The sequence below is a fragment of the Clupea harengus genome, chromosome 8 (genome assembly GCF_900700415.2).
Source record: "Clupea harengus chromosome 8, Ch_v2.0.2, whole genome shotgun sequence".
In the NCBI taxonomy this organism is placed as follows: Eukaryota; Metazoa; Chordata; class Actinopteri; order Clupeiformes; family Clupeidae; genus Clupea; species Clupea harengus.
In genome coordinates this window covers 26,246,010-26,258,514 of record NC_045159.1, presented here as the reverse complement: position 1 = coordinate 26,258,514, position 12,505 = coordinate 26,246,010, and the positions used below count along the sequence as shown (strand labels likewise).

At 44.3% G+C, this 12,505-nt stretch overlaps 1 protein-coding gene and 1 long non-coding RNA gene across 2 annotated transcripts in view; one reads left to right on the top strand and one right to left on the bottom strand.

Moving 5' to 3' along the window:
- The first annotated feature begins 2,052 nt into the window (after window positions 1-2,052).
- Window positions 2,053-11,080, top strand: LOC105906682 (very long-chain specific acyl-CoA dehydrogenase, mitochondrial-like). The gene is made up of 20 exons (XM_012834867.3): window positions 2,053-2,338; window positions 2,632-2,698; window positions 3,575-3,649; window positions 4,085-4,157; window positions 4,617-4,681; window positions 4,943-5,077; window positions 5,268-5,412; window positions 5,625-5,754; window positions 6,084-6,209; window positions 6,491-6,689; window positions 7,567-7,671; window positions 7,877-7,963; window positions 8,184-8,246; window positions 8,360-8,461; window positions 8,585-8,682; window positions 9,029-9,101; window positions 9,213-9,285; window positions 9,380-9,452; window positions 9,668-9,743; window positions 9,950-11,080. Exons 1-20 carry the CDS (start codon window positions 2,268-2,270, stop codon window positions 10,085-10,087), a joined length of 1,974 nt encoding a protein of 657 aa, XP_012690321.2. The 5' UTR covers window positions 2,053-2,267; the 3' UTR covers window positions 10,088-11,080.
- Window positions 11,081-11,295: 215 nt separating this feature from the next.
- The window catches only part of LOC105906664, a 2,346-nt gene continuing 1,136 nt past the window's right edge, over window positions 11,296-12,505 (bottom strand). Inside the window, exons 3-4 of the long non-coding RNA XR_004164088.1 lie at window positions 11,907-12,017; window positions 11,296-11,779 (exon numbers count right to left, since the gene is read on the bottom strand). This is a non-coding gene — a long non-coding RNA (uncharacterized LOC105906664). The remainder of the gene's footprint in view (window positions 11,780-11,906; window positions 12,018-12,505) is intronic.

Sequence of the window (12,505 nt, the reverse complement as noted above, 5' to 3'; positions counted from 1 at the left end):
CCTGTCTCACAATGTCAAATGTTTGAAATAAATGTATACTAGCTTGACTTTTCTTTTTGTGTTTTTTTTTTTTTTTTAACCAAAAAAATCAAAGGTATAACATATAGAAATAAAGGCCTAAGACTTTTTTGTCCGGTTCTGATGAGACCTAGTACATCATATGAATTTAATTTAAGAGCTTGGATGTCTTTACGCTCATCTTGTTTCAGGGGACAACCTTCAGATCATCTCACCCAACAGGCTATGAAGAAGGCAGAGGCTTCTTCACACATTCTAAATACACTTGATAGATAGATAGATAGATAGATAAACTTTATTAATCCCATTAGGGACATTCAGGTGTAGTAGCAGCAAGGTAGTAGGAAACAAGTATATACATAGAAATGAAAATAAATTCATAAAAAATGTAATCTAAAATAAGATAAGATAAGTACAACTCGGCTGGTGTAAATTAGATTGGTTGTGGATTCTGATGGCTACTGGTACAAAGGACTGGCCAAAGCGCTTTGTGGTATGCCGAGGAGGGATCAGTCTGTGGCTGAACGTGCTCCCCATCTGCGTTAGCTCGTCATGGAGGGGTTCCTCAGGATAGCATCCAGCTTCCTCTTCGTCCTCTCCTCCGCAATCGCCTCCAGGTTGTCCAGTTCTATTCCCACCACGGAGCCAGCCTTCCTTACCAGCTTGTTAATCTTGTTGATGTTACCCACCCCCCCAACACACCACGCCAAAGAAGAGGACACTGGCTACAACAGACTGGTAGAACATCTGCAGCAGCTTATTGTATACTTTGAAGGACCTGAGCCGCCTCAGGAAGAAGAGCTTGCTCTGCCCCTTCCTGTAGAGGGCCTTAGTGTTGTCAGTCCAGTTTGTTGTTTATATAGGAGTTGGGGGCCTCTTCTTGCTCCGCCGGTAGTCCACCACCAGCTCCTTGGTCTTTCTGATGTTGAGCTGGAGGTGATTAGTGTCACACCACCCTACAAAGCTCTCCACCAGAGCTCTGTATCCACGTCGTTGTCGTCCGTGATGCAGCTGACGATGGAGGAGTCATCGGAAAACTTCTGTAGGTGGCATGTACTCGAATTAAAGCGGAAGTCGGAGGTGTAGAGGGTGAACAGAAAAGGTGACAGCACAGTTCCTTGGGGGGTGCCGGTGCTGCTCACCAGCACATCCAACAGGCTGCCCTGCAGTCTCACGTACTGTGGTCCGCTGGTGAGGTAGTCCGTGATCCAGGTGTAGGAGACAGGCTGTGGTCTGGGGTAGGGGACTGGTGGTGGGGGGAAACAAGGTGTGAGTGGGGGCACTGGTGGTGGTGAGTGGGGACTCAGACTGGGGTGGAGGGCTGGGGGTGGCGGGACGAGAAATGTGAATGGGGGCACTGGTGGAGGTGATGAGTGGGGACCCCATCTGCCCTGCTGAGCTCATCGGCGTTGGGAGGTCAAACTGTTGAAAAACTGGTTCAGCTCGTTAGCACGTTCCAGGGTCCCTTCAACGGCAGTGCTTGACTGTTTGTAGCCAGTTATCTTTCTACCACAACCCCCCCACACACACACACAAACACACCTCTCTGGAGCTGTTGGCCTGTAACCTACCCTCTTAATTGTCTTGGCTGTATAATAAAAGATTATTGAAGACATATAATAACCAACGTTCTTCAAAAAAAGATTAACCTTAAGAAAACATCACTACAATTCTCCAGGCATGTTTACCCTCAGAGAAAATAACAAGCCTGTAGTAGATCAAGAAGTGTCTTCACTAGCCTATATGTGAAAACAAACAAACAAAAAAGGATAACAATATCAGTTTTTGAAGAGCTTTTTCTTTCAACCAAACAGCATCCATTCATTTCGCCATTTGCTGTACCACTAGGTGTTTATAGTTACGTTTCGTTCAGATATAGAGAGACAGTGTGTTCCTATAAGATGACTCGATTAACTTGAATTGCCTCGATAGGCCGCCAGACTTGATGTGTGAGTTGAGTTGAGAAAATACATTGTAAGACTGCCATCTAGTGACTGTATGTATGCGTTTATGTTTTCTACAAAAAAATAGGCCACGCCACCGGTATGTAGGTTACACAAGTGTAGGCTATATAAGAACGGCAGAAGGCTGTGTCAAGGAAAGCATACCCGTAGCTTACAGTAAACAGGCTCTTCTTTGAATTGATAGCAACCGTACCATATCGTGTAGTCTACCGGAAAGTGTAAATTAGCTTTCTTGTAGAGATTTAAAGAGTGTAGATTCGCTTATTTGTCTATTGGCCACTGAAAATGCTCTTAAGTAAGGGTTTGAATCCTGCATTGTGCGGAAGTGCCCTCCGCTTATCTTCTGCAACCGCCCGGTAAGGCTAATTCTTCATATAAAAATGTCTCTATACTATTTGACCTTGTAATATTGTCATAATTGTATAAAATGATCGAGATACCAAGGACATGTACGCGGGTAGACCCATACAACGCTCAATTCGTTGTGAATGGGCTAGCCTAGCCTACATAGCTAAATATTACAACTTCTCGTCTGTTTACAAATCGGCTATTGAAGTTGATATGTTTTAGCGTTATTGTTTCCATCTTTCCTCCGTCTTAATTATTGGAACTAACTGTAGGCTTACTTTTTTTTCATTCTCACTTAAAGGATTCAAACTAAAGGTGTTGCAGCAGCCTTTCAAAATGCACGTCTATATGCCAGCCAGGCCGCAGAGGTAGGTATAACAACTCGGAAATATAATAATGTGTGTGAGTGATTCATAATACTGAAATGGCATTGTCTGCGACCTTACTTGTGCAACTACATAAAGACGTAGACGCACGGGCTAGGCAAAGCTACGTAACAAGGCATGAAGTAGGGGAAAGTTCAACCCGGACTCACGTGACCAAATACAGATCCTATGGATGTTGCTATTTTATGGATGTTGCTATGTTGACGTGGATGACGCAGTGTCATACTTTGACACCTGTTCACACGGTTTCCACCCTCTCTGTAATGCTTAACTCAAACGCCTTCTTGATCAAATATGCGTCAGCTTTAGTAGCCCTAAGGAATGACCTCTCCAGATAAGGGAAGGTCATGTATTTGTTGGGATTCTCTACTCTGGCTCTCCATTCCACTTGCCCTTTGCCACAGAGGAGGTACCTTCAGGAGGTCAGGTTGAGAATGAGAATGGAATAACAGCTTTAATTCAGGAGGCTACTTGGGTGGTGTCCCTCATGGAAAGATGTTGAGAGACCTCCTAAGTCTTAGACCTCCTAGTATTAGTTTATGCAGAGAGAGGGGCTTATCATGGATTTGTCTATAATGGCCTGTCGAAATTTCGATCATCACCAAACACAGGGCGCTCCTCCACTTGATAGGAACTATCTGTAATTCTATATTTGGACTATACTGGAGTATAGTTATATCCGACTTCTCCTGGCAGCTTTATGTTCATGCATAGCACACCACACCAAACAGGGAGTTGTCTCATTGAAATGATTCCCTATCTGCAATCAGTGTTTGTTCTCTGACTACTCATTATTGGCCTCTATTATTGTCTCTCATAACGATAACCCACCCATCCTTAATCTCTCAATTTCTTTAGGCTGTGTTGGATAAAACAGAAGTTGGAAGCACAACTGCTGTTAAACCACTTGCGAATAAGAAGGCACTGGCAGTGGTAAATCACTCATTCATCCTGTTTCACAATTCAGTCGATTCTTGAGATGCTATTGACTAATAGCTAAAAAGTTAAACCTGCACAAACTTGCATTGAAGTGCAGTGATTCCAGCATCATGTCTGTTTTAAGAAGAATGCCCTCTGTTCCACTGAACATTTAAGTACAACAACTAAAAACTTGAGATACTCAGAACAACTCACTTTATTTTTTTCTATGAGGCTTTATTTGACTAACTTTGTCAAGTTTAGTACAAGTGTGCAGGGATAATTTATAACAATTCTATTAACTAAAATAACAAATACGGAAACATAGGGTATCACAGTGTTAATTTCAACTACACATAAATGATTCACTGAAAGACTCTGATATTGTATGAAACCTGAAGCACAGTGGTGTGGCATTGATTGTTGTGCTTGACTCCCTTTTTCTGTCAGGAGTCCAAGTCCTTCGCCGTTAACATGTTCAAGGGCCAGATCAGCACCGCCCAGGTGTTCCCCTACCCATCAGGTGAATTGTCTCCCAGTGCTCACATCATTAGTGACGTCACCGAGTGCTCACATCATTAGTGACATCATTAGTGATCTCAGTGCTCACATCATTAGTGATCTCAGTGCTCACATCATTAGTGATCTCAGTGCTCACATCATTAGTGATCTCAGTGCTCACATCATTAGTGATCTCAGTGCTCACATCATTAGTGACGTCACCCAGTGCTCACATCAATAGTGACGTCACCCAGTGCTCACATCATTAGTGATCTCAGTGCTCACATCATTAGTGACATCAGTGCTCACATCATTAGTGATCTCAGTGCTCACATCATTAGTGATCTCAGTGCTCACATCATTAGTGACGTCCTGGCTGAGAGTGGTCTTAGTCAGGTCAGCTCATGTGTCTCTCAGCTTAAACCGTCTACCATGTCATGCCGTGTTATTAATAAATTGTGTTTCTTCTTTATGATATTAGCGATGAATGAAGAGCAGACTCAGTTCCTTAGGGAGCTGGTTCCTCCAGTTTCCAAATTCTTTGACGTGAGTTCTTTTATTTATTTATTTATTTATTTATTTATACATGCATTTTCATTTCAAGTTCCATATATGTGCCCTACAGCCTATTGTTATTACCTTTTAATAGAAATGCTGTGGTTTATGGTTTCTTTTTGTTAACACTTTACATTACATACATCGTTAACACTTCTGTTTGAACTCAGTGCAATCCGTAGCATGACTAAAAAGCGAAACATAATCGAAACACGAGCCTGGGGTCCTCTGCTGTGTCTGTCTTGTTTTCAGGAAGTGAACGACCCGGCTAAAAACGATGCCCTGGAGAAGGTGGAGGACCACACCATGGAGGGACTGAAGGAGATGGGAGCTTTTGGTCTGCAGGTGCCGGCTGACCTGGGGGGCCTCGGCCTCTCCAACACACAGGTGGGCAGAGAGACCAAACGATCAAAGTAAAGAGCATGACTGACAGGTTACAAAGAGGAGGGTACAGTCTGTGCATTTAAGTGGGTGTTAAGTTCCTGTCCGAATCTAAGGTGTAGCCTAGCACTTGTAGTTGCAGCTGTATTTATTTTTCCAAAACACTGGCATAATACTTGTGCTGTCTGTTAAATAGTATGCCAGGTTGGTGGAGATTGTCGGTATGCATGATCTGGGAGTTGGCATTACACTCGGAGCCCACCAGTCCATCGGCTTTAAGGGCATCCTGCTCTTTGGCAACCCAGAGCAGAAGGAGAAATACCTGCCCAAGCTGGCATCAGGTGAGGAGCCAAAGGCCTGTCACCACAGTGTTATTATGACTGAACATTGCTGCATCGTAAATTCCATACTTGTACTTTACGTCTATATAATCTTTATAACTTCATGAGTGTGCACTATATATATACAGTACGTAATAAAAAGGTTTTCTTACAATACCACAAATTCTAGTATGTGTCATTGACCCATGTTTTTTTCCCCACCCTCTCTGTAGGAGAGAACATCGCTGCGTTTTGTCTGACGGAGCCTTCCAGTGGCTCAGACGCGGCCTCCATCAAGTGTACAGCTGTGCAGTCTGAATGCGGCCAGTACTTCACCCTCAATGGCGGGAAGATCTGGATCAGGTGAGGCCAAATGAATGCGTCGCTGTCTAACATGAATACTGTTGGAGCCGACGCTCTCAGAGGCTGTTGCTGATTGGTTGAGCCTGACACGGCCTGTGACATGTTCTCAGTATGAACTAATCTAATCAGGATGCCAGAGAGAACACGCATATCTTCAGCATTCCTTCAAACTATAAAATAGCTGTCCCTTTTCAGGACTGTTGTGAGATGAAATCTCTCTCTCTCTCTCTCTCTCTCTCTCTCTCTCTCTCTCTCTCTCTCTATTACTCTCTTTCTCTTTTACTCTCTCTTACTGTCTCTCTGCGCCTCTCTCCTTCTCTAATGCGCAGTAATGGAGGCCTGGCGGAGATTTTCACCGTGTTTGCCAAGACTCCAGTTAAGGATGAGAAAACAGGAGAAATGAAGGACAAGATCACTGCTTTCGTTGTGGAGAGGAGCTTCGGGGGAGTGACCCAGTGAGTAAGATGGAGGAGCTGAAGGAGCTGAAGGAGGGAATGGGGAATGGGCAGAAGGAAGAGCATTAGTCTTGCCATCACAATTAGAGTCCATTTTGGAGGTGGAGAAAAAAAAAAAAAAAAAAGAATGAAAATAAAAGTAGACAGGAAATTAGATCAACTAGGACCAGTTCTGTTGGTGTCTTAGGAGAAGTAATTGCTTTGTTTCCATCACAAGTTCCCTCTTTTTCTCTCGATCACCTTTTCATGATCCGTGCCCTCCAATGCTATCTTCCCTCCAGTGGTCCGCCAGAGAAGAAGATGGGCATCAAGGCGTCCAACACGGCGGAGGTGTACTTTGAGAATGTGCGCGTGCCCGCTGACTGTGTCCTCGGGGAGGTCGGCGGAGGCTTTAAAGTGGCCATGAACATCCTCAACAACGGGCGCTTTGGCATGGCTGCTGCCCTCTCGGGGACCATGAAGGGCGTCATCACCAAGGCCGTGAGTGGCACAGGCGGCTGTCATGTTTGTTTTCGCATTTTTTAAGTGCTGAAGTGAAAATACTCTAAGAAGAAATAGTGTACAGCTAGTGTGAGACCTGAGTTAAATATGCACCTATAGGCACCAAAAGTAGGCACCTCTGTGTTCTATCAGAGTCAAGGTGATGCATTGGAACAGGAAGTTCTTTTATGGATTCTTATCACACCAGAATTCAGAATTCTAACCCTAGGGATTCACATGAGTCTCACACACACACACACACACACACACACACACACACAAACGCAAACCAACAAAGAAACGACTCAAACCTGTTGATGGGATGCTGTTTGCTTAGGTTACTATTCGAATATGTTGTGGTGAAGCTAGACAGTCCTGATAATCTCTTAGGATGATCGTGTTCTCCTCCCAAAAAATATCCATAAGTTTATCAGACAATGGGAGTGATGGCACCTTGATTGCTATGTGACATGGCATGACCAACCATTTTGGAAAAAAGGACAAAATGGTCATCTTGCACAGGTTTTGCAGTGTTGACTTATTGTATCACCTGCATGGCTCAGTTGCCCTGGTATTGCATTAGCAGCTAGGAGCTAGGAGCTGGAGCGGCTGTTCAATCAATAGATTCCAGAATTGAGTACATGTGCAACAAGGCTTCCCAATGTGCTGCAGTCCATCTCGTACAGCTGACTTCACTACAGAAAGGCTCCGTAAATTCTATTAAAATCTTTACCATTACCTTGTTAGTATCAGCATTTGCAGTGGGTTATAAAGCTGGCAATTCGAATTTTATGTTTCTAGTCCCTTCCATATAGTCCATCTAGTCTTCTCTGCTCCATTTTGTGTCTTGTGACTTCAGTGTCTGTTCTCTCCTCAGGTGGACCACGCTGTCAACAGGACCCAGTTTGGCAGCAAGATCCACACGTATGGAGCCATCCAGGAGAAGGTGGCCCGCATGGCCATGCTGCACTACGTGACCCAGGTGAGGGAACACTAATCCGCCCGCCGCCTGTGTGCCTCCCAAAACGGGACCTTTCTGCGTCGGACTAAATGTGTGGCACACGACTGGACCAGTTGTCTAAGATTTCTCTCGGTTTGATTTCATCGAATGTGTCTGATGCTTCCTCGTTGACACGCTCCGTCTCTTGTCCCGTCTCTCTCTCTCTCTCTCTCTCTCACACGTGCAGTCTATGGCCTACATGATCAGTGGAAACATGGACAGCGGTGCAGCGGAGTTTCAGATCGAGGCGGCCATCAGCAAGATCTTTGCCTCTGTGAGTGCAATATCTACAGGGCATGACAATAACGAATATGGTTAATGCCAAAGTTGTCACTCAACTCTAGACTTCAGCACTGAGTGTTTTTCTTACCCGTGCTTACGGACACTAGAGCTAAATGCAGCGCTGGAGTCTTAACGTTTCCTATGCCAGTAGTATAACCCAGAGCAATTAGCAACTATAGCAGTAATAACTCTCTGTTTTTGACCGTAATTAGGAAGCAGCTTGGACAGTGACGGATGAATGTATTCAGGTCATGGGAGGAATGGGCTTCATGAAGGCGAGTCTCTCCCCTTCCTGTTCTTCTATTCCTAATGTTCTTAATGTAATCGATAAATTAATTTGTGTATAAAATATGCTCAATGTCATGTGACCTCATCTCTCGCTCTCTAGGACTCGGGTGTGGAAAGGGTGATGAGAGATTTGAGAATCTTCCGGATCTTTGAGGGCACCAATGATATCCTCAGACTTTTTGTGGCTTTGAATGGCTTCCAGGTGAGTGTTAAGCTTGCGTAGTTGTACTTAGCTAATCATTGGGAACGACTTTCATGCTGTCGTCCTTGTAGCAGTCATCTAGTACAAATATGCAATTGACCAGGACTCGTTTTTCTGGTTCAGAATGCAGGCACCCATCTGAAGAGTCTGCAGAGAGCTCTGAAGAACCCCCTCGGCAATGCTGGGATGCTGGTCGGGGAAGTCAGTAAAAGGGCTAAGAGGTTGGTTTGAGTCGACAAAACCGCACACGCACACACACAGACACACAGACACACAGACACACAGACACACAGACACACAGACACACAGACACACAGACACACAGACACACAGACACACAGACACACAGACACACAGACACAGACACTCTCTCACACACACACACACACACACACACACACACACACACACACACACACACACAGACACAGACACAGACACTGTCACACACACACTGTCACACACACACACACACAGACACTGTCACACACACACACACAGACACTCTCTCTCACACACACACACACTCACACGGCTGATGTAACCCTCTCTCTCTCTGCCTACCAGGAAAGCTGGCCTGGGATCAGGTGTGACCCTTCAGGGCACTGTTCACGCGGATCTGGCCCAGAGCGGGGACATGGTAAGCAGTCTGCTCACAGCACAGTCTATGCCACTGAGCACGTCTCTCTCTGTGTCTCTCTTACTACCTCACTCTTAACTTGTTGTGCTGCTCCCATCCCTCATATCGTAGGCTGTGAAGGCAGTCGAGCAGTTCGGAGTGACTGTTGAGGACCTGCTTCTCAAACACGGGAAGAAGATCATCAGTAAGTCATCATTAAAACAGGTCATGTCAACACATGGATCTTAAAGTGCTGGCTGTATACTGAGTCAATCTCTGAACCCCCCCCCCCCTCACAGATGAGCAGTTTGTGCTGAAGAGAGTGGCCGACTCCGCTATTGATCTGTACTCCATGGTTGTGGTGCTTTCCAGGTAATGAACGCTAAGCTAACATGTGGCATCAGTACTGTTGTGCTTTCCAGATAATTTACGCTAAGCTAACATGTGGCATCAGTATTGTGGTGCTTTCCAGATATCGCACGCTAAGCTAACGTGTGGCATCAGTATTGTGGTGCTTTCCAGATAACGCATGCTAAGCTAACATGTGGCCGACAGGACGTCTAATGTGGCGTGTGTTTCTCCTGCAGAGCTTCCCGTGCACTGAGCCAACAGGCGCCCTCTGCCCAGCATGAGAAGATACTGTGTGAGACCTGGTGCATTGAGGTAAATGTGTTATCAGGCGCACGTGTGTGTGTGTGTCTCTTTGTATTCACACACACACACACTTACACATAGACCTAGCGTTTATCCACTTCATATCATATGTCCTCATATGCCTCTATATGTGCACGCGACTCTCACATTTCTTCCGTTGTCTTTCCCCCTCTCCTCCACTTCCTCTCTGGTGCGTCTCTCTCTCTCTCTCGCAGGCCCATGACAGGGTCATGGATAACTTGAAGTCCCTGGGTGCCCGCTCCAGTCTGCAGACCTTCAAGAACATGCGCGACGTCTCCATGGCTGTCGTGGAGAACGGCGGCATCGTGGCCCCACACCCTCTGGGCTTCTAGGAGTCCGAGGCTCAAAGTCACCCCATAGCTTCACATGAACAAAGCTGCAGACAGACCCAAGTCACTTAATCAAACACAACTGACTTTTCTAAACCCAACTTAGGGGCTGTAGGTACAGTCACACACACACACACACACACACACACACACACACACTCAAACAAAGACCGCCAAGGATTAACTCGGGTCTATTGTCATTTACAGCTTTTGGGTCCAAATAATGCCTTATACATAAGCCTGCAAAGTGAATGCTGGTCATACTTTAACACACTCATACTGTAGATTGTACACACGCTAGAGTCTTCTTCTGGACAGTCTGATCATGACAAGTCAGAAATCCCTTGGACATCTGCCTCTAAAGTTACATTCTACCTCTTAAGAGGTCATACCTCTCTAGCCTTTATTTGTCTTTCATTCATATCTTTCAGACTTTTGGCATGTCATGATGAACTTGTCGAAGTGATCTGCCTTCATAGTAGCGTCACATGACTGATCCGTTTAACCAGTCATATCGCATGCCCACTTCTCTTGGGAGTTTGTATAGTTCTTTAGTCAGTGCATTTTCTTTAGTACCTATGTACGTATATTAACCTTCAACATGAACAGCTTGAAAACACACACACACACACACACACACAGTAGTGTGACATTTTGCTTGACCATGTTCCTTAAGGTCATCAGGGCCATTCTCTCCAACGATCCTACCGTCTCTGGGCACCAAGTGCTCTTATCCACTGTCCACTTGCTAAAGTGCTTTACAGTTATTTACTAATGCTGACCTTCGATAGTGTAACACAACCACTCACAATGAGACTAATGATTTTGCCTGCAGTTGATAGAAGTCACAGCTCTTATAACTGTACTTTGTAAAAAATGTTAGTCAGTTATGTGTCTATATGTAGTTACATGGTTTTATAATGAGATGTGTTTTGGGTTAACGGTCTGGTGTACCTTTTTAAAGCCTTATGTAATAAAAATGTTATTTAAGTGGAACTGATGTGTTTTTTTTTGGTGGAGGGGAAAAACCAGCAGCCTCATTTATAAAATGTTCGTACGTACAGATTTGATCTTAGAATGTGCATACATATGTATATATATATATATATATATATAGAGAGAGAGAGAGAGAGAGAGAGAGAGAGAGAGAGAGAATATATATATATATATATAAATGATACCCCTGATTTAACGTTACACACATTAAGATGAATCAGAAAATGTCCTGTTTAATGAGAAAATAACCACACGCAAGTAGTAAATCATAAATTAAGAAAACACGAAATTCTAGGTTGATGAAAATCTCTTGAGTTCAGAAAACTTGCAAATACAAATACAGTAAGAGACCAATTTCAAATAAATTACAAGAGAAATAACATTAAACAATATAAAAAAGAATTTTAAAAAATGGTGAAAAAACGTTTTTAAAAGTTAGGATGTACCATCGCTTTTGCAGTGTCAGCAGCTGACCACCAGAGGGCAATACTGCTCTCACCCAACTGAGCGATGGCCTCTGGGCATTTCATTGGCTGACCACCAGAGGGCGTACTGCCCTCAACCATCGGAGTAGTGGCCACTGGGCATTTAATTGTCAGCTATCTCTTCAAGTGGGGTACAGTCATTGTTTCCTGTCAGTGTTTGTGATCTGTCATCGTTTCCTGTCTCTGTTTGTGATTTGGACTTGAAAAACCCAAACTGGAAGCAGAAGAAAAAAATGTCACTCAATTTAGTAATGGAATAATCATGGTAATAATACTTATGTTGTCTTGCAATACATCCGCTTCTGTTGCATTTCAAGAAAGGAGACATTCTGATCTCTGACCTTGTAAAGAATCCCAAAGACGATCAACAGTATTATCAGAGTGCAGAGTACGCTGACAGTAGCAATCACAGCGGCAGGGCCCTGGGAGGGAACATCCAATTCTGAGACAATCTGTGAAAGAATGAGCCAGAGAAAGAGCTCAATTTAACATGGTAGGGTGACACAGAAGCCATACAGGGGGCGAGTTATTTTGCACTTTGGTTTTTCAGTAACTGGCACATCGAAACCATGACAACCATGTTCAGGACCACTAGTCTGCACCTCAAAAGATCTCTTCTTAGAAATGCAGGAACAGCTTATTGAGCTGAAGAGTGATGGCAGGTTGAAGCAGTGGTGGCGACAGTTGTACAAGAGGTAGAGAAGTCGTTTAGTAATCAGAAGGTTGTTAGTTCAATTCCCTGTCGAAGCGTCCTTGAGCAAGACACTGAACCCCTAATTGCTCCTGATGTGCAGTGTGCCATCAGTGTGAATGTGAAAATGTGTATACATCCTTGTAAGTCGCTTTGGATAAAAGCGTCTGCTAAATGACTAAATGTAAGCATCTTTTTGTAAATTTCTCCCCTGCGACCTCTGGGTAGCATCGAATACCCCCAACTCTC

Excerpts from the sequence above, each read along its gene's own strand:
- LOC105906682 (XM_012834867.3), top strand. The coding sequence starts at position 2,268 with ATGCTCTTAAGTAAGGGTTTGAATCCTGCATTGTGCGGAAGTGCCCTC. Across the intron at positions 7,672-7,876 it reads TGCTGCACTACGTGACCCAG|TCTATGGCCTACATGATCAG; the intron begins GTGAGGGAACAC and ends TCACACGTGCAG. Across the intron at positions 9,286-9,379 it reads ACACGGGAAGAAGATCATCA|ATGAGCAGTTTGTGCTGAAG; the intron begins GTAAGTCATCAT and ends CCCCCCTCACAG.